Source organism: Phoxinus phoxinus, assembly GCF_949152265.1.
Source record: "Phoxinus phoxinus genome assembly, chromosome: 3".
NCBI lineage: Eukaryota > Metazoa > Chordata > Actinopteri > Cypriniformes > Leuciscidae > Phoxinus > Phoxinus phoxinus.
The window spans coordinates 45,127,693-45,150,085 of NC_136878.1; the positions used below are offsets into that span (position 1 = coordinate 45,127,693).

The window sequence follows — 22,393 nt, forward strand, 5'->3', positions numbered from 1 at the left end:
GGCACTGTGCTGTGAATCTGATCGGACAAAACAGGCAGAATAAATAATACTTATAATAATTCCTTACTTTTTAAAATTCACTGATTTTAATTTGATTCTACTACCTATTATTAGTTAACCTGTTCTTGTATGTAAGACAAAAAACAAATCCCAAAGTCGTGTTTTTTGTTTTGTTTTGTTTTTTACTTTATATGGTTTTCCCCATAGACATAATAAATACATTTATTTTTTATCTATAGTCTACGGTTTTCCCCCTGCAAACTGTGGAGGTTCGCTTTAGAGAGGCTCTGGCTCAGCTCCCCTTCAGTCTCTCCAGACTATTTTTGCAACGCGTTTTCACAGATCGCATGTCCCTACTGGCGCACGGTCGCAGGCACTGTGCTGTGAATCTGATCGGACAAAACCTGGACAAAACAGGCAGAATAAATAATACTTATAATAATTCCTTACTTTTTAAAATTCACTGATTTTAATTTGATTCTACTACCTATTATTAATTAACCTGTTCTTGTATGTAAGACAAAAAACAAATCCCAAAGTCGTGTTTTTTGTTGTTGTTTTTTTACACTATATGTTTTTTTCACATAGACATAATAAATACATGTATTTATTATCTATGGTCTACGGGTTTCCCCCTGCAAACTGTGGAGGTTCGCTTTAGAGAGGCTCTGGCACAGCTCCCCTTCAGTCTCTCCAGACAATTTTTTAAACGCGTTTTCACAGATCGCATGTCCCTACTGGCACACGGTCGCAGGCACTGTGCTGTGAATCTGATCGGACAAAACAGGCAGAATAAATATAATAATTCCTTACTTTTTTTAAATTCACTGATTTTAATTTGATTCTACTACCTATTATTAGTTAACCTGTTCTTGTATGTAAGACAAAAAACAAATCCCAAAGTCGTGATTTTTATTTTATTTTTTATTTTTATTTTTTTTACACTATATGGGTTTTCCCATAAACATAATAAATACATTTATTTTGTATCTATAGTCTATGGTTTCCCCCCTGCAAACTGTGGAGGTTCGCTTTACAGAGGCTCTGGCACAGCTCCCCTTCAGTCTCTCCAGACTATTTTTACAACGCGTTTTCACAGATCGCATGTCCCTACTGGCGCACGGTCGCAGGCACTGTGCTGCTGTGAATCTGATCGGGGGGAAAAAACCGTTTATATACTGTCTATGGAAAAAACAGGCAGAATAAATAATAAATTCATAAATGATTGTGATAAAGCAGCGTTTCAGCGATTTCTTGTTCCTGGTAAGTTGAAAGAAGTGATTTTTTAAATGCTGCTCGTTTTATGCATATCCAATGTCTTATAATATCCAATAGATGTCATCCTGTGTGTGTTTTCCTCTGATTTCAGGTGTGTGTGTGTGTGTGTGAGCACAGATATGATCCTCCTGTGTGTGTCGGATGTCAGTAGCATCAGCTCTAATGGCTAGAATAAACAGGACATTAGTGTTGACTCTCCTCATCGCTGCCAGCTCCATATTTCTGCTCTTCCAGATCTACAACTACAGACTGTACTCGACAAAGGTGAAGTAGAGACAAACCCGCTGTCATAAAGCCAGAGAACAACTCAAACATGACACTCTTCTGGCCTATATAACATCATAAATATTTTTTTATCGGCCATGAACCTTTTTTGCAAAAACAGGCAGTAATTGACAGACACCAACATTTTAGATACCAGTGAAAATTCAAAATCCTCTATTCCAGTTTCAATACCACCACAGCTAAAACTACTACATTTATAACTAATATAAATGTTAAACATTATTAAAGACAAGTAAACAGTCAGTAATAAAATAAGAACAAGTAATCAAATTACAAGCAAAAGCACAAATGAATACAATATAACAACGATACAAATTAAATAAACTGAGCTTTTCACGTTTTCAGGTTCAGAAATTTAATAAAGCAAATGTAATAAATTATTTTAAAAAAAATAACACTGCATAGTCTTTGTATAAATTAAACATCCTTATTGAAGTTACAAAAGTAATTAAGTCAATTAAATAGCCGTCATTAAAATGTTCATTTAAAAAAATACAGAATTTTTTTTAAAGTAAAGATTCTGAAAGCATTGAATGATTCATATATTTTATATGAATATTTTTTTTTTTATATGATGGTTTCATTATAAATATGGTGATTATCTCTAAGGTTGACACCCAACTTAATATGTGATATTTCCCCTCTGAATCTAACCATGTCAAGTCAGCCGGCTGTTTACTATCATGCTAATTCTTGTGCCTTTTACCCCAAAATACCACACTTTTACATATTCTTCCGTTATTGATTTATTTACCTTGAACAAAACTGAAAATCATTAACAAGACTTTTGTCTCAAAATAAAGACATTAATTTTATCGATTCTAGATTGCTACATCTACAACATTTAAAAAACACATTAAATATTAGATCACATTAGTGCAGAATCAACAGATCAGCTGAATTTTCACGAGCTCATCAAAAGCGGTTGTTAAAGTCCCTGTAGTCAATAACTTTGTCCCTTAAAACTCACCAAAATTACATATTTAAATGTTTTTTCCTTGAAAAAAATTCTTCATGCCTTAAAATATCTTGAATGTAACACGACACCCTTGCCTCATTTAGTATACGTGGGTCTATGAATATGCAAATGAGCCCCGCCTCCACTCACTCACTCACTCAGAGATCCACTGGCTGACGATCACACGTTGATCTGATTGGTTACAAGGTAGTGTGTGACGTCAGAAACACCAGCGATTTCAAAGCGTGTTTTTGAGACTGTCTTTGGTTCACTGCAGTTTTAAGCAGAAAATACTCAGCAATGCTGTCGACTTATGAACTTACACATGGTTTGTCTTACAGTGTATGAAAAACACCATATAGACACATAAACAACATTAAAAACTTGATTTTCACCACAGGGGGACTTTAAGAAAAGTGATGAGCTGGATTTTGGTGCCATCTAGTGGTTTAAAAGAGAATAAAGTCACATGCGCGTTTTACCCCAGTGCGCCTTTATATATATATATAGTGTGTGTGTGTCTGTGTAATACTGTATATTAATGTAATTAATGCACCCACGTTTGTTGATTGATATCCTGATATAATGACATTATTTCTTTCCCTGCAGAACGGGCTTGACGTTTTTAATAGTAAAAGATATCTGTCTGGGAAAGAGGCACATTTGGTGAGTGTAATGCAATGGTCAGACTTGCACATGAATGCCTTTATTCCTCCTCGGCTCATTTGGTGTGTTGTGTGTTGTTTTGTATGTAATCCAGCATTTGCTGAAGAAGTTCCTGGGTCTGGTCCACAAGTTTAAACTGCCGGTGTTTCTGGTGGACACCGCCTCTCTGACCCTCCTGTCCCAGGATGCCGTTCTGTACCGGGACAGTCGCCTGAGCGAGCCGCACTGCAGTTTCTTCTGCACACACAGAGACTTCACCACGTTTGCTCTGTATGGAAACCTCTGGAAATATGATGTGAGGAAATCAATCAAGTCATTACTTTCATTCAGCCAAGACTTGTGTCACCGTGAAGTCACCAAATAAATAATGACGGAGACATGAAATATCGTTTTGAGATGAAATGTTAAACATCGCATACATTTTATTATCTAATAATAAATCTAGTAACAAGACAAACACGTCAACAATATTACTGTAGTCCTACTATTAAAGGTAGGGTAGGTCAGAATTGTCTAAAAAAACTTTATTCAAATTGGCTTAAACTGTCTTTATATACCAATACATAATTAAAATGTAAGTACTTTGAAAAAGAGAGTATAAAGATTGAGTGACTATAGTGTATTTAATCTTCAAAAAACACAGCTCATTAATTCCATTCGGGACGAAACAAGTGATTGGTTTGCGCGACTGTCACTCTCCGTCGCCATGACTACCGCCGCTATTACTGGCTCCGCCCACGTGCGTGCAGTCGCGCACCCGTTTTTAGGCGGGAGTGAATGGAATTAATGAGCTGTGTTTATTGAGGATTAAATACACTAGAGTCACTCATTTTTTTATACTCTCTATTTCAGAGTACTTGCATTTTAAATATGTATTGGTATATAAAGACAGTTTAAACAAATTTGAATAAAAGTTTTTTTAGACAATTCTGACCTACCCTACCTTTATTGCTTTGCGTCATCAATATACACCTTTGTTATTGTAAGAGGTTAGCGACCCCTGGCGGCGAAAAATCCTACAATATGTACCTTTAAGTGAGGTCTTTATACACCACTCAAACATATGATATTGCATTTCTGTCCACACATCCTCTTAAATATTACACAATAACGTCAGTTTAACTGAATAATCTTCTGTGTGCGCAGGCCGCGCTGTTGGAGGCGTCAGCGGAGCGAGGTCTGGAGCTGATGGAGATCCGTGGGAAAGATCCCAGACTGATCAGCACGGACGATCTGACGGCCAAAGAAATCCCACTGCACTTCCTGTTCCGCTTTAACGGCCGGCTGGTTCATGTGGCGGTCCTGTACGAGCGCAGTGGGAAGTACCTGTGGCACGGGCCTCTCCGGCTGGGGGACGGCATGGACCGGACCTTCACCGCATTCGGGAAACTGGACTTTGGCCGTCATGCCGGGGCTTATGACAGGTGACGGCGTGATCACTGCACACACACACACACACACACACACACACACACACACACACACATGACGAGGACTGAAAGGTGCCGTCTGTAACGCCTGGTTCAGAATACACCATTGTTTTGTCTGTTACGATAGACACTGTGGCAGATTACGAGATTTTGACTAAAATCTTGTTGTGGACAAGAAACATGTCAGAATCGTGCCGTCACACACACACATTCACTCGCACAACATACATACAATATGGCGGGTACTCACTCACTCACACACGCACACACTCACTCGCTCACGCACTTACTCGCACACACACTCACTCTCTCTCGCTCACTCACTCGCGCACACACTCACTCTCGCTCACTCACTCACACACTCACTCAAACTCATTCGCTCACACACGCACACACTCACTCGCTCACGCACTTACTCTCTCTCGCTCACTCACTCGCGCACACACTCACTCTCGCTCACTCACACACACACTCACTCTCGCTAGCTCACTCACTCGCGTGCACACGCACACTCACTCTCTCTCGCTCACTCACTCGCGCACACACTCACTCTCGCTCACTCACACACACACTCACTCTCGCTAGCTCACTCACTCGCGTGCACACGCACACTCACTCTCTCTCGCTCACTCACTCGCGCACACATTCACTCTCTCTCGCTCACTCACTCGCGCACACACTCACTCTCGCTCACTCACACACACACTCACTCTCGCTAGCTCACTCACTCGCGTGCACACGCACACTCACTCTCTCTCGCTCACTCACTCGCGCACACACTCACTCTCGCTCACTCACACACACACTCACTCTCGCTAGCTCACTCACTCGCGTGCACACGCACACTCACTCTCTCTCGCTCACTCACTCGCGCACACACTCACTCTCGCTCACTCACACACTCACTCACTCTCGCTCACTCACTCGCGCACACACTCACTCTCTCTCGCTCACTCACTCGCGCACACACTCACTCTCGCTAGCTCACTCACTCGCGTGCACACGCACTCACTCTCGCTCACTCACTCGCGCACACACTCACTCACTCTCGCTCACTCACTCGCACACACACACACTCACTCTCGCTCACTCACTCGCGCACACACTCACTCACTCTCGCTCACTCACTCGCGCACACACACACTCACTCTCGCTCACTCACTCGCGCACACACACTCACTCACTCTCGCTCACTCACTCGCGCACACACACACTCACTCTCGCTAACTCACTCGCGCACACACACACACACTCACTCACTCTCGCTCACTCACTCGCGCACACACTCACTCACTCTCGCTCACTCACTCGCGCACACACTCACTCACTCTCGCTCACTCACTCGCGCACACACACACTCACTCTCACTCACTCGCGTGCACACGCACACTCACTCTCGCTCACTCACTCGCGCACACACACACTCACTCTCGCTCACTCACTCGCACACACACTCACTCTCGCTAGCTCACTCACTCGCGTGCACACGCACACTCACTCTCGCTCACTCACTCGCGCACACACACACTCACTCTCGCTCACTCACTCGCACACACACACTCACTCTCGCTCACTCACTCGCGCACACACTCACTCACTCTCGCTCACTCACTCGCGCACACACACACTCACTCTCGCTCACTCACTCGCGCACACACACACTCACTCTCGCTAGCTCACTCACTCGCGCACACACACACTCACTCTCGCTCACTCACTCGCGCACACACTCACTCACTCTCGCTCACTCACTCGCGCACACACACACTCACTCTCGCTCACTCACTCGCACACACACTCACTCTCGCTAGCTCACTCACTCACTCACTCACTCTCGCTCACTCACTCACTCACTCACTCTCGCTCACTCACTCGCGTGCACACGCACACTCACTCTCGCTCACTCACTCGCGCACACACTCACTCACTCTCGCTCACTCACTCGCGTGCACACGCACACTCACTCTCGCTCACTCACTCGCGCACACACACACTCACTCTCGCTCACTCACTCGCACACACACTCACTCTCGCTAGCTCACTCACTCGCGTGCACACGCACACTCACTCTCGCTCACTCACTCGCGCACACACACACTCACTCTCGCTCACTCACTCACTCGCGCACACACACACTCACTCTCGCTCACTCACTCGCGCACACACTCACTCACTCTCGCTCACTCACTCGCGCACACACACACTCACTCTCGCTCACTCACTCGCGCACACACACACTCACTCTCGCTAGCTCACTCACTCGCGCACACACACACTCACTCTCGCTCACTCACTCGCGCACACACTCACTCACTCTCGCTCACTCACTCGCGCACACACACACTCACTCACTCTCGCTCACTCACTCGCGCACACACACTCACTCACTCTCGCTCACTCACTCGCGCACACACACACTCACTCTCGCTCACTCACTCGCGCACACACACACTCACTCTCGCTCACTCACTCGCGCACACACTCACTCACTCTCGCTCACTCACTCGCGCACACACTCACTCACTCTCGCTCACTCACTCGCGCACACACTCACTCTCGCTCACTCACTCGCGCACACACTCACTCACTCTCGCTCACTCACTCGCACACACTCACTCTCGCTAGCTCACTCACTCGCGTGCACACGCACACTCACTCTCGCTCACTCACTCGCGCACACACACACTCACTCTCGCTCACTCACTCACTCACTCGCGCACACACACTCACTCTCGCTCACTCACTCGCACACACACTCACTCTCGCTAGCTCACTCACTCACTCACTCTCGCTCACTCACTCGCGTGCACACGCACACTCACTCTCGCTAGCTCACTCACTCGCGCACACACACACTCACTCTCGCTCACTCACTCGCGCACACACTCACTCACTCTCGCTCACTCACTCGCGTGCACACGCACACTCACTCTCGCTCACTCACTCGCGCACACACACACTCACTCTCGCTCACTCACTCACTCGCGCACACACACACTCACTCTCGCTCACTCACTCGCGCACACACTCACTCACTCTCGCTCACTCACTCGCGCACACACACACTCACTCTCGCTCACTCACTCGCGCACACACACACTCACTCTCGCTAGCTCACTCACTCGCGCACACACACACTCACTCTCGCTCACTCACTCGCGCACACACTCACTCACTCTCGCTCACTCACTCGCGCACACACACACTCACTCTCGCTCACTCACTCGCGCACACACACTCACTCACTCTCGCTCACTCACTCGCGCACACACACACTCACTCTCGCTCACTCACTCGCGCACACACACACTCACTCACTCTCGCTCACTCACTCGCGCACACACTCAATCACTCTCGCTCACTCACTCGCGCACACACTCACTCACTCTCGCTCACTCACTCGCGCACACACACACTCACTCTCGCTCACTCACTCGCGCACACACTCACTCACTCTCGCTCACTCACTCGCACACACTCACTCTCGCTAGCTCACTCACTCGCACACACTCACTCTCGCTCACTCACTCGCGCACACACACTCACTCACTCTCGCTCACTCACTCGCGCACACACACACTCACTCTCGCTCACTCACTCGCGCACACACACACTCACTCACTCTCGCTCACTCACTCGCGCACACACTCACTCACTCTCGCTCACTCACTCGCGCACACACTCACTCACTCTCGCTCGCGCACACACACACACACTCACTCACTCTCGCTCACTCACTCGCGCACACACTCACTCACTCACTCACTCACTCACACACTCACTCGCACACACTCACTCTCGCTAGCTCACTCACTCGCACACACTCACTCTCGCTAGCTCACTCACTCGCGTGCACACGCACACTCACTCTCGCTCACTCACTCGCGCACACACACACTCACTCTCGCTCACTCACTCACTCACTCGCGCACACACACTCACTCACTCGCTCACTCGCACACACACTCACTCACTCTCGCTCGCGCACACACACACACACTCACTCACTCTCGCTCACTCACTCGCGCACACACTCACTCACTCACTCACTCACTCACTCACTCACTCACACACTCACTCGCACACACTCACTCACTCTCGCTCACTCACTCGCACACACTCACTCTCGCTAGCTCACTCACTCGCGTGCACACGCACACTCACTCTCGCTCACTCACTCGCGCACACACACACTCACTCTCGCTCACTCACTCACTCACTCGCGCACACACACTCACTCACTCGCTCACTCGCACACACACTCACTCTCGCTAGCTCACTCACTCGCGTGCACACGCACACTCACTCTCGCTCACTCACTCGCGCACACACACACTCACTCACTCTCGCTCACTCACTCGCACACACACTCACTCTCGCTAGCTCACTCACTCGCGTGCACACTCACTCTCGCTCACTCACTCGCGCACACACACACTCACTCTCGCTAGCTCACTCACTCACTCGCGCACACACGCTCGCTCACTCGCACACACACTCACTCTCGCTAGCTCACTCACTCGCGTGCACACGCACACTCACTCTCGCTCACTCACTCGCGCACACACACACTCACTCTCGCTCACTCACTCACGCACACACACACTCACTCTCGCTCACTCACTCGCACACACACTCACTCTCGCTAGCTCACTCACTCGCGTGCACACGCACACTCACTCTCACTCACTCACTCGCGCACACACACACTCACTCTCGCTCACTCACTCGCGCACACACACACTCACTCTCACTCACTCACTCGCGCACACACACACTCACTCTCGCTAGCTCACTCACTCACTCGCGCACACACACTCACTCGCTCGCTCACTTGCACACACACACACGCACACTCACTCTCGCTCACTCACTCGCGCACACACACACACACACTCACTCTCGCTAGCTCACTCACTCACTCGCGCACACACACTCACTCGCTCGCTCACTTGCACACACACTCACGCTTGCTCATTCATTCACTCACTCACTAGGATCAAGGATGCATTAAATTAATAAAAAGTGACACTTAAAGACATTTATAATGTTACAAAATATTCTATTTAAAATAAATTCTGTTCTTTTAACTTTGTTCATCAAAGAACCATAAAATAAAATGTATCATAATTTCAACAAAAATATGAAGCAGCAGCACAACTGTTTTCAACATTGATAATAATAATCATAAATGTTTCCTGAGCAGCAAATCATCATATTATAATGATTTCTGAAGGATCATGTGACACTGAAGACTGGAGTAATGATGCTGAAAATTCAGCTTTGATCACAGGAATAAATTACATTATATCATATATTTACATAGAAAACAGTTATTTTAAATTGTAATAATATTTCACTGTTTTTACTGTATTTTTAAATCAAATAAATGCAGCTTTGGTGAGCAGAAGAAACTTAACATAAAAAATCTTACTAACACCAAACTTTTGACCGGTAGTGTGAGTGTGATATTATCTTAAAGCATAATTTTATTATATAAGGGAAAGAAACTTAAGAGTAGATTTACATTGTTTAATCTCATGACTTTTCCTCCAGGCCCGAGCTCATTCTCACCACTCTCGATGGTCTTGATGTGAGAATCCCCAGAAACTTCTCTGGTTTCGTGCGAGAGTTTTCCGGCAGCCGCTTTCTGGAGTGTCGCAGTAGAGAAGCCAAGGCCTTCTACCAGGTACTGATGCTTCATGGGAAATATAAATATAAATGCTTGAATATCTTACTTGGACTGAAGAGCTGCACGATTGATCGTTAAAAGATCGCAATCTGGATCATGTGATCTTATTCATAAATGACAGTGATTCGGTTCTGTCTATTAAACGCTTGACAAGTCCGATCACAGTGAACATTCAGATCTGTGTTCTGACCCAGAGAGAGCAGATGTCATGTTTAGATGTGAAACTGCTTCACAAACAGGCTTTACAAACACACACAGTATCATTATACAATAATATAAATCATCACAGAACAACTGGGATAAAAGTTTATAGATTGGATATAAACACTGATACGGTAGTGATCAAAATAGAGTAAATTATCGTTTGAAAGTAACTTGACCCTTCAAATAGCAGTTGTATCAATTACATCGTTACACCAGTAAAAAAATGTTAAAAAATGTATTTGTCATTTTGTTCAAAAAAAAAATAAATAAATATAGATTTGTTCAAAAACACTGATTTATCCCACCCTGGAAATCCAGAGTTCTCGCGAGAGCACAAGTTGAATTTGCTCAGCGAGTAGCTCTGGTGTCGAGTGATAATGCTCATTAAATATGCCCCTCTATCTGAGCTGCACCAATCACATCGGGTTATCTGATATAGGCGGGCCAGAGGCGAGATGACATTAGTCATTAGTAAACATTGCAGGATGGCTGTGGATGAACACCAGTTGTTTGAAACGGCTTTGGCCGCTACAATGAACGATTTAGACTTGGCTTTTTCTCTAAAAGAGGAACAGAAGATGGCGCTCGAATCGCTCCTTTGCAAGAAGGAAGTTTTTGCTTTTTTGCCGCCCGGATATGGCGAGAGTATAATCTACCAGTTATCTCCGCTCAAGTTTAAACCCGAAGACAGACACGAGAGGCGGGAACAGAGACGTGATCAATGTGAAGCTGCAGAAGAAAGAAGCCGTGGATCAGGAGGTGATTAACACTGCAATAGCCTGAACTTAAAGAAGAACTCCTGTCAATTTTAACATTGAGCTAATTTTTTTGTAAATTTGGAGTGCTGTCAATACAGAGAACAACGACAAAAAAAACGGTGTTGCCTACACAGTGTTATCCTCTTTTTAAAATTTGCACCCTGTTGACTTCAATGGGGCAAGTTTTAAACTTAACCAGTTCTTAGTCTTAACATCTTGATGTGTCATTACAAGTGCCCAGCCATGTTGAGTGATTCCTTCAGAGTGAACACGGTGAATCTGACTGCATTAGATGTGAAAGATATGAATAAAAACGACAATCGACTACTTTGGACTTCGACCGAAAACAGGAACTAAATACAGGTATGTGCGCTGGCTGATATAACATAATTTTTATGAATATCTTTCACATCTACTGCAGTCAGATTCACTCGTGTTCACTCTGAAGGAATCACTCAACATGGCTGGGCACTTGTAATGACACATCAAGGATGTTAAGAGACTAAAAGCAGGTTTAAAACTTGCCCCATTCAAGTCAATAGTGTACAAATTTTAAAAAGAGGATAACACGGTGTAGGCAACAGATTTTTGTCGTTGTTCTCTGTATTGACAGCACTCCAAATTTACAAAAAAATGAGCTCAATGTTAAAATTGACCGGAGTTCTCCTTTAAGTTGGACCCAACTTTTCAAATGTAATCAACATGTTCCAGTACTAGATGTGTTGGGCTTTTTAACATGACATTTATATTATGTTCTGCTGAAATGAACGAAATTACTCGGGGAAAAAAAGATTCGTTAATTTTGCTGAACGAGATTCAAAGATCCGAGTCCGTAACATGATCCGAACTTCCCACTCCTACTCCGCTGGTAGCTAAGCACATGGGGCTTACCCGTGTATTGTTGTGATTGGTCGTAGTGTTAGCCAATTGCGTGCAGTGAGATTTTCAAACGCATGCTTGGTGCCGCCCCTCAAGCTGGCCGATTTTCATTAGTCGACACCAGACCATTAATCTTTCAGATTTAGGTCTGGATTTCCAGGCTAGATTTATCCAGTAATCAAACAAGTGAAGTATTTATGAGTAAGTCGCTGAATCATTCATTCAAACGATTATAAAAATCAATTAAACATTCTATTAAATAGACTGCAGCATTTAAAATTTGGTCAGAATCTCTAGTAAATTAATTTGTTTAATTTTCTATTCATAATCATGGGAGAATCGTGATCTCTATTTGAAACAAACAAAAAAAATCGATGTGATTCTCAGTTGATCCCGAATCGTGCAGCTCTACTTGGACTGTTTTGTCTGGTTTAAGCGATGCATATTATCTATTGGGCTCAGTGTCAAAATAATGTGTGCAGCTGTACCCAGAAGACACCTCTGCAGAGGCTGTGGACTTTAAGATGAGGGCTAAAAGTCTGCTTCATCTTGCTTCAAAAGTCCTCTCTGTGCTCGGAGTGCCTTTCTGGCTCAGCAGTGGAACCTGCCTCGGTGAGAAGCTCTGAAACTCACACTCATCCAGACTTTAAACTCCTGTTACATACAACCAATCACAGCCTATTTTGGCTCTTTTAACTTTTGACACTACCGGTCAAAAGTTTGGAATAATTTTTTTTTTTTTATGATTTTAAAAGTATCTTCTGCTCACCAAGACATTTATTTGATCTAAAATACAGTAATATTGTGAAATATTAATACAATTTAAAAGAACTGTTTTCTATGTGAATATAGATTTTAAAATGTCATTTATTCCTGTGATCAAAGCTGAATTTTCAGCATCATTACTCCAGTTTTCAGTCACATTATTCAATATGCTGAACTTACAGCGTCATGTGACCATGCGCACCAATGCCAAAAAAGTTTAACAGAATATTGCAGTACAAACGCTTTAAAATCCATTAGCAAAATATATTTTTATAAAACTGCTGTCAACTTTTGGCAAATAGACGGCACTGTTGCACACAAGACCGGTTATGTGTCATTTTGTCCAGCATGTTCTTAATCAGATCTGAGACAAATTTGGGGAAGATCCAATTCATTTTGAAGGAAGAGTTAAAAAACGTGTCCTTTCAGTGAAATAAAAATGACACACATGCAGAAGGGTGGACCTTGGAAAATAAAAATAGGCAATCTTTGTATTTGGACCAAGAGCAATAGATCAAATTAATCAGAAGTAATAAGCAAGGCATGGAGCCGCTAGCCGCGTTTCTACACACCTCTGGAACAACGTCACACACGTCTGGAACAACGTCACACACCTCTGGAAGAACGTCACACACCTCTGGAACAACGTCACACACCTCTGGAAGAACGTCACACACCTCTGGAACAACGTCACACACGTCTGGAACAACGTCACACACCTCTGGAACAACAACGTCACACACCTCTGGAACAACAACGTCACACACCTCTGGAACAACAACGTCACACACCTCTGGAACAACAACGTCACACACCTCTGGAACAACAACGTCACACACCTCTGGAACAACAACGTCACACACCTCTGGAACAACAACGTCACACACCTCTGGAACTACAACGTCACACACCTCTGGAACAACAACGTCACACACCTCTGGAACAACAACGTCACACACCTCTGGAACAACAACGTCACACACCTCTGGAACAACAACGTCACACACCTCTGGAACACCTCTGGAACAACAACGTCACACACCTCTGGAACAACAACGTCACACACCTCTGGAACAACAACGTCACACACCTCTGGAACAACAACATCACACACCTCTGGAACAACGTCACACACCTCTGGAACAAAGTCACACACCTCTGGAACAACGTCACACACCTCTGGAACAACAACACACACCTCTGGAACAACAACACACACCTCTGGAACAACGTCACACACCTCTGGAACAACGTCACACACCTCTGGAACAACGTCTCACACCTCTGGAACAACGTCACACACCTCTGGAACAACAACGTCACACACCTCTGGAACAACAACGTCGCACACCTCTGGAACAACGTCACACACCTCTGGAACAACGTCTCACACCTCTGGAACAACAACACACACCTCTGGAACAACGTCACACACCTCTGGAACAACGTCACACACCTCTGGAACAACGTCTCACACCTCTGGAACAACAACACACACCTCTGGAACAACGTCACACACCTCTGGAACAACGTCACACACCTCTGGAACAACGTCACACACCTCTGGAACAACGTCACACACCTCTGGAACAACGTCACACACCTCTGGAACAACGTCTCACACCTCTGGAACAACAACGTCACACACCTCTGGAACAACAACGTCACACACCTCTGGAACAACGTCACACACCTCTGGAACAACAACACACACCTCTGGAACAACGTCACACACCTCTGGAACAACAACACACACCTCTGGAACAACGTCACACACCTCTGGAACAACGTCACACACCTCTGGAACAACGTCACACACCTCTGGAACAACGTCTCACACCTCTGGAACAACGTCTCACACCTCTGGAACAACGTCTCACACCTCTGGAACAACGTCTCACACCTCTGGAACAACAACGTCACACACCTCTGGAACAACAACGTCACACACCTCTGGAACAACAACACACACCTCTGGAACAACAACGTCACACACCTCTGGAACAACAACGTCACACACCTCTGGAACAACAACGTCACACACCTCTGGAACAACGTCTCACACCTCTGGAACAACGTCTCACACCTCTGGAACAACGTCTCACACCTCTGGAACAACAACGTCACACACCTCTGGAACAACAACACACACCTCTGGAACAACAACGTCACACACCTCTGGAACAACAACGTCACACACCTCTGGAACAACAACGTCACACACCTCTGGAACAACAACGTCACACACCTCTGGAACAACGTCACACACCTCTGGAACAAAGTCACACACCTCTGGAACAACGTCACACACCTCTGGAACAACAACACACACCTCTGGAACAACGTCACACACCTCTGGAACAACGTCACACACCTCTGGAACAACGTCACACACCTCTGGAACAACGTCTCACACCTCTGGAACAACGTCACACACCTCTGGAACAACAACGTCACACACCTCTGGAACAACAACGTCGCACACCTCTGGAACAACGTCACACACCTCTGGAACAACGTCTCACACCTCTGGAACAACAACACACACCTCTGGAACAACGTCACACACCTCTGGAACAACGTCACACACCTCTGGAACAACGTCTCACACCTCTGGAACAACAACACACACCTCTGGAACAACGTCACACACCTCTGGAACAACGTCACACACCTCTGGAACAACGTCACACACCTCTGGAACAACGTCACACACCTCTGGAACAACGTCACACACCTCTGGAACAACGTCTCACACCTCTGGAACAACAACGTCACACACCTCTGGAACAACAACGTCACACACCTCTGGAACAACGTCACACACCTCTGGAACAACAACACACACCTCTGGAACAACGTCACACACCTCTGGAACAACAACACACACCTCTGGAACAACGTCACACACCTCTGGAACAACGTCACACACCTCTGGAACAACGTCACACACCTCTGGAACAACGTCTCACACCTCTGGAACAACGTCTCACACCTCTGGAACAACGTCTCACACCTCTGGAACAACGTCTCACACCTCTGGAACAACAACGTCACACACCTCTGGAACAACAACGTCACACACCTCTGGAACAACAACACACACCTCTGGAACAACGTCACACACCTCTGGAACAACGTCACACACCTCTGGAACAACGTCACACACCTCCGGAACAACAACACACACCTCTGGAACAACGTCACACACCTCTGGAACAACGTCACACACACCTCTGGAACAACGTCACACACACCTCTGGAACAACGTCACACACACACCTCTGGAACAACGTCACACACACACCTCTGGAACAACGTCACACACCTCTGGAACAACGTCACACACCTCTGGAACAACGTCACAAACGCATCATTTCACCAACAATTTTTATCAGAATACTAATCAGAAAGAAATCACTGGAAACAGCGAGATTGCAAAACAAACATGATAAATGCGGCCGTTTGCTGGCATTTTAGGTGTTTACTTGAATATTTAAAACCAAAGCATCAATGTTTTACCACAGGTTTACAATAAAAAGTGATACATTGATCATGATTAATTCGAGTCAAAATTGCACATTAGTCACACAGAAATAAATTACCGTTATGTCTATTTCACAAAAGAAAGAGCACACGCTTATTTAGTCTCGTCTGTTTCTGTTTATCTGGTAGTTACAGGACATATTTACATCAAATTTAGAAAGAATGATAATTTCTACAAATATGCCACCATCAATATGACCTGAGGAGCTTTAGCACTGTCTTGACTCCCAGTAGGCTACAGATACTTTCAGTCAGAGAAACAGAGGAAGCTCCCGGAAAAAAAAGTTGCTTTATTCTATGATAGTCCGATATAAAGAGACGAGACGTAAGCTACTGACAGATAAAATAAAAACATTATTGTGATCGCCTTTATGATTTGTCTGATTTCTTTAAGCGTTCATATTTATTCACATCACATAAATATTGCTTTGGTCTATCAAAAATCTTTTGCCAACATGATCTAACAATGATCTGATCCAAATTTGGTGAAGATCCGATGAACAGTCCAGGTTTTACAGAAAATGATGGAGAATCTAGTGTTGTAGAAATTGAGTTGCATTTTACTCAATATGAGCCAAGAAATCAGCCATTTTGTTTTTAGGCCTTAATATAAGCTATGGTGCAAATTTGAGATGTTGGTACAGCGTTTGAGATGGAGACTCCAAATTTGCCATGTTTGATGTTCATACTGTCTTCCATCTTTGTACCAAATTTCAGAACTTTCCTACGTTTGGTTCTATTGTTTGCCAAAGAAGAAGAACGTTAACATATGCACCTTCAGGACTCGGCCTCTGATTCGATTGAATGGCTCTCTTCCTCTTCTCTCCTCTTTCCCACAGGTTGGTACAGGCAGTGTAATATCATTCCCTACAGTAAAGATGTTGATCTGGGCATTTGGATCAAAGATTATAGGGATGACATCACTCAGGCGTTTCAGAAGGCTGGTCTCCCACTGAAACACAAGTTCGGAAAGGTAAGGAGATTTTGAGAGTTCAGGATCCCACCACTCAAGTAGATTGTAACGATCTAAGCACATGGTCTAAACCGTACTGTCCAACTACACTTAGGTCGTGTCCGAATCCACTTTTGCTAGTATAACGATGGGAAAAATGGTCGGTGCGCCCAGTGCATGTTGTTCTATTGTTTCATGTAACAATGCGCCTGAACACACACCTTGTTTTCAGACCAGCCGCCTATGGGTGCACAAATACATTTGCTATTTAAACAACGTGAAAATGATAACTGCATTGGGCTGAAACTAGCAAAAAACAGTTGCATTGCGCCGGGTGTATGATAGGGCCCTTAAAGGGATACCTCAGGATTTAGCATTAAGCTTTGTATCAGTAGAAAACCTGTATTTTCAAATTACCTGCTTCCCTCCCTCATGTCCCCCTGAGACGAGAGATTTATGTATTTTTTGTCTGTAAAAAAATCCTCCGGTGACGCAAAAATCTTCATTTAGCGCATCAGAGGCTTTTTTGGCCAGAGGCGAGAGATACAGCCAGTAGAAGGCGCTAGATCCGCATGTCTTCAGCCCACCCATAGAGGGAGGATCTCACTCACAGAATGTACAAATAGTGTCAGCCATCTTTTATTTGGAAGCTAAGCTAACAGGCTCTTGTTCTGTGGAGAAAGCTGAGTAGTAGCGCTTACCATCCTCTTTTTCCCGGACATGTCCGGCCGTCGGGATCGTCCACAATGTCCGGGATTCGGCTTTTGCTTTCTGCGGTCGCCATTCATTGTTTGCATGCACACCTTTTGTTTCAATCTAACTGAATTCACTCTGATCGGTGAATCTGAAAGTAGTGTTTACATGAACGCTAAACAAGTGATCGGTTAATGTGCGTTTTAACATTGCTAAGAAAATTCCCGCTCCTCCGTGAGAGATACAAGACCGGTGCGTCTCACAGGTGCCGCTCATCAGTAATCACGCCACCGGCCTCGCGCCGTTCTCCCGCGGCCGTCAGTCTCGTCCCGCTCGCCGTTCTCCCGCGGCCGTCAGTCTCGTCCCGCTCGCCGTTCTCCCGCGGCCGTCAGTCTCGTCCCGCTCGCCGTTCTCCCGCGGCCGTCAGTCTCGTCCCGCTCGCCGTTCTCCCGCGGCCGTCAGTCTCGTCCCGCTCGCCGTTCTCCCGCGGCCGTCAGTCTCGTCCCGCTCGCCGTTCTCCCGCGGCCGTCAGTCTCGTCCCGCTCGCCGTTCTCCCGCGGCCGTCAGTCTCGTCCCGCTCGCCGTTCTCCCGCGGCCGTCAGTCTCGTCCCGCTCGCCGTTCTCCCGCGGCCGTCAGTCTCGTCCCGCTCGCCGTTCTCCCGCGGCCGTCAGTCTCGTCCCGCTCGCCGTTCTCCCGCGGCCGTCAGTCTCGTCCCGCTCGCCGTTCTCCCGCGGCCGTCAGTCTCGTCCCGCTCGCCGCAGTAAACATGAGGAATGCCGACTGTAGAACGCAGAAGCCGAATCCCGGACATTTTTGGCGATCTCGAAATCCCGGGCAGACTCGTCACGGAGACTCACTAGTAGCCTAGCCTTGTTGTTTAACTGCACTCTTACCGGTAGGCGTGGCTTGGGAGTGGCCTCGTAGGGCAGCAAAGCAAGTGCATTCTGGGAGTTGTTGTCTTTCATCCACATGAGCCACAAATACATTTTCTGGCTTTTCTCCGTCTAGAAGGCTCCAAATTCAAAAATGATTTCACATTTCTTCAACATAAATGACCCATTTTAAATACATTCATCTTTACAGAGGTGAAGTATCACTTTAATCTCGGATGCGGGGAAACGGCTGCCCGGAGGCTTTGTGAATATGTCCGCAGAGTGAACCGAGTTTCCTTGAAATGGACTTAGCTCTTTTTCTCAACCGTTATTGCACCTCAGAAGAGCAAGAGGACACAGTGTTCTAGATATAAAAACACTGACTAACTGTACGAACGTGTTGTTCCAATTAAGATACATATTAAACAGCTTGTTTTAATTTTTGATTTTACCATAAACCTTGATCAGCCTTAATCCTGCTGATCTGTTACTTCAAACGCAATCAATATTTTAGTTCATGATTAACTTGAGCGGGACAGTTCACCCAAAAATGAAAACTCTCTTATCGTTTACTCTCCCTTAAGTTATTCTAAACCTTCATGAGTTTCTTTCTTCTGTTGAACACAAAAGAAGATATTGGCAGCAGTTCTTCTAACCCTACTTGATGGAGTGTGTAGCTTTCCAATTCTTAAAAAAAACATGTATTGAAGACACATCATGGCCATATTCCAGGATGATAATGTCAAGATTCATCATAATTTACACACATGAATCTGAGTCCACATCTTACATTCATTGGAAGTGTTTTCTGGAGGAGACTTTACAGATTGCTGGCATTGTCAATACAAGATCTTGACCAAATATTGATGCACCTCTTCATGGAAATAACATTTATTTACATCAAGAGGTGTGAAGTGTCTTCCTACATGGGTGTTTAAGAAACGAAAAGCTACATCAGACACATTTTCAGCCTTCATTTATTAAACTTTCAGGTGGAGGACAGTTTGGAGCTCTCCTTTCAGGGCAACGATGTGAAACTGGACATTTTCTTTTTCTATGATGAAGGGGACGTTGTCTGGAATGGAGGCACGCAGGCCAAGAGTGGCAAAAAATTCAAGTGAGTATTAGAGAGTTTTCTATAATCAAATAAACATTGCTTTTAATATCAGTCACATGCTTCCAGTCATGGTTGTTGCTAGACCCCATTAATGCCTGGTGTGTGAATGCAGTGCCATGAGCCAATCTTTGAAACAACAAAGTAAGGTAGTCAGAAATTACCGTAATTTACCTGTCATTTATGAATTATTTGATTTGTTTGCACTTAAACACACAATAACAGTGTATGAATGTGAAGCACGATAACTAGTTCAAGTGTGGAAAGCCCTAGAGAAAATCTGTTTTAGTTTTTCTTTCATGAAATGTCTTCTTTTATACTACAGGGCCGTCGAATGCTTGAATTTGATTGGTTGACGAACGTTCTAAGGTGTGCAATTATTTTCAGGGAAGTAGTTCCAGGCAGTTCCTGACCGCATTACAGTTCAATATCACTGCGCGTAGTTAACCGTAATAACGGAAAATAGGATACAATTCATAACAAGAAAAAACATCTGCAATTTTCAATGTCCAACCTCACAATCAATGGAGACATGCAGTTTAATTTGAATAAATAAAGTATATAGTCCTATCTATAATCAATAGAGAATTAAACAATATAGGCTATAAATAAATTGGGTTTTTGTAATTAATGCAGATAATATAACAAATAAATAATTTTTTATAGGCCTACTTGTTAAAAGGGCTTTGTGTTTCATTTATTAGGCTAGTCTACGGTCAAAATAGAAAAAAAGAATTAATTAATTAATGAAAACAAATTTAATTAATAAATAAATTATAATATTGACACACATGCCTCTCTCTCTCTCTCTATATATATATATATATATATATAATAACTGCATTAATAACTACATAAAGCCGGGGACAAACTTACTGTAAGGCCGGTTATTAGTCTGCTATCAGTGGCTCAAACCTCGTTACTAACTCTAAAATGACGTTTTGAAATGATCAACGCAGCATGGGATTAGATGTGTAAGGAATATATACAAGAGCGTTTTAATGACGACAACCTGACAAACGTCTTGAAATGCATCATCTGAACAATGTTTCGAGGTGTGGTAACTGTAGTACGAGCGGAATAATTGCTATTTTATTTACATTGTTTCCTGACAGATACGTGTTCCCACGGTTCAGTCTGTGCTGGGCCGAGCTGATGGAGCTGAAGGTCCAGGTTCCCTGCGAGACGAGGGACTATGTGATGGCCAACTATGGACCCAACTGGAACGTTCCTGTAAAAACCTGGGACTGGAAGAGCTCCCCGTCCAACGTACAGGAGAACGGCGTCTGGCCTGTGCGGGAATGGGATGATGTCATTCAGGTTTACTGAAGCATCATGGGAGTTATTTGGTGTACTCCCGTTGATATGGCTGACATTGCAGTTACAGTGATACAAACCGCTCTAAGCTACTGCAAACATGAAAGCAAGTTTTAGAGTTCCCTGAAAGTCTGTGGACCTTGAGTGTCTTTGTAACACTAAGAGAACATAAAATAAAATAAAAACCCTCAAGAAATTGTCATGTACAGAATATGTAAAGAAAATGCTGCTGGGTACTGATGTTTTATTCTTGAATAATAAACTATTGTGTGAACTATTTAGGCTTTTTAGACATGTAGTGATGAAAATGTTGTATATTAATAAAGGATAAAGCTAAAGGGAAGAGTGGCTGATATACAATATAGTTTGATGAGAGCAAAAAGATGTACACCAAGTTGCTTAATTTAAACACATTGTTCACCCCTGAGGTTTGAGTGCATCCACAACTCTGGGGAAGTGTTGCCTGGAGCATTTTCCCACATCTGGGTTAACTTCAAATTCAAGGACATTTCAATCACTTTCCAGGTCCAACACCCTCAAATTCTAGGAGTTAATGTGGAGACACATTTCAAGTGAGAGTTTTCATGTGTCAAACACAACTATGCAAAAAAGCTTTTTATTTATTTTTGGCCATATGACAGAGATCTGAATCTGATATTATATTTGTCGTATTTCTGTTTTGCATAAAACTAAAGGATATTCGGTACATCCTATACTGTATTATAAAATTATCTGATATCAACTTCTGCATGAATTTTATTGAAAAGAGCTTAGGCTCATGTAACCAGCCTATTTTTGCAATGTTTCACGGTGTGTCTGAAACGTTGAGGTACCAGCTCGTGAACGTCATGGCAACGTACAACACAAGCACCCCACGCGGGAAACACTTAACGTAATGCGTAACTAACGTAAATAAAGCACGCTAGTGTGCATAGGCCACAAAGTGTTGGTGAAATAACAGATTAGCGGAACGGAGGGAATAA

The 22,393-nt window shown here is 44.6% G+C and overlaps 1 protein-coding gene across 2 annotated transcripts; it reads left to right on the forward strand.

Annotated features, from left to right (window-relative positions):
- The first annotated feature begins 736 nt into the window (after window positions 1-736).
- On the forward strand, window positions 737-22,203 carry fktn (fukutin). 2 transcript variants are annotated; one of them, XM_079606445.1, is made up of 10 exons: window positions 737-1,263; window positions 1,370-1,542; window positions 3,131-3,187; window positions 3,282-3,482; window positions 4,334-4,611; window positions 10,174-10,306; window positions 12,633-12,762; window positions 17,301-17,434; window positions 19,972-20,096; window positions 21,209-22,203. In XM_079606445.1, the coding sequence occupies exons 2-10, from the start codon at window positions 1,420-1,422 to the stop codon at window positions 21,420-21,422; spliced, it is 1,395 nt and encodes a 464-aa protein (XP_079462571.1). In that variant the 5' UTR covers window positions 737-1,263; window positions 1,370-1,419; the 3' UTR covers window positions 21,423-22,203. The 2 variants fall into 2 exon arrangements, with proteins under 2 accessions (XP_079462571.1, XP_079462570.1); XM_079606444.1 differs by having other exon boundaries at window positions 1,146-1,267; window positions 21,209-21,809.
- Window positions 22,204-22,393: the final 190 nt, after the last annotated feature.

Coding starts and splice junctions, on each gene's coding strand:
- fktn (XM_079606445.1), top strand. CDS start 1,420: ATGTCAGTAGCATCAGCTCTAATGGCTAGAATAAACAGGACATTAGTG. Junction 1,543..3,130: donor ACAGACTGTACTCGACAAAG/GTGAAGTAGAGA, acceptor CTTTCCCTGCAG/AACGGGCTTGACGTTTTTAA. Junction 17,435..19,971: donor TGAAACACAAGTTCGGAAAG/GTAAGGAGATTT, acceptor TTAAACTTTCAG/GTGGAGGACAGTTTGGAGCT.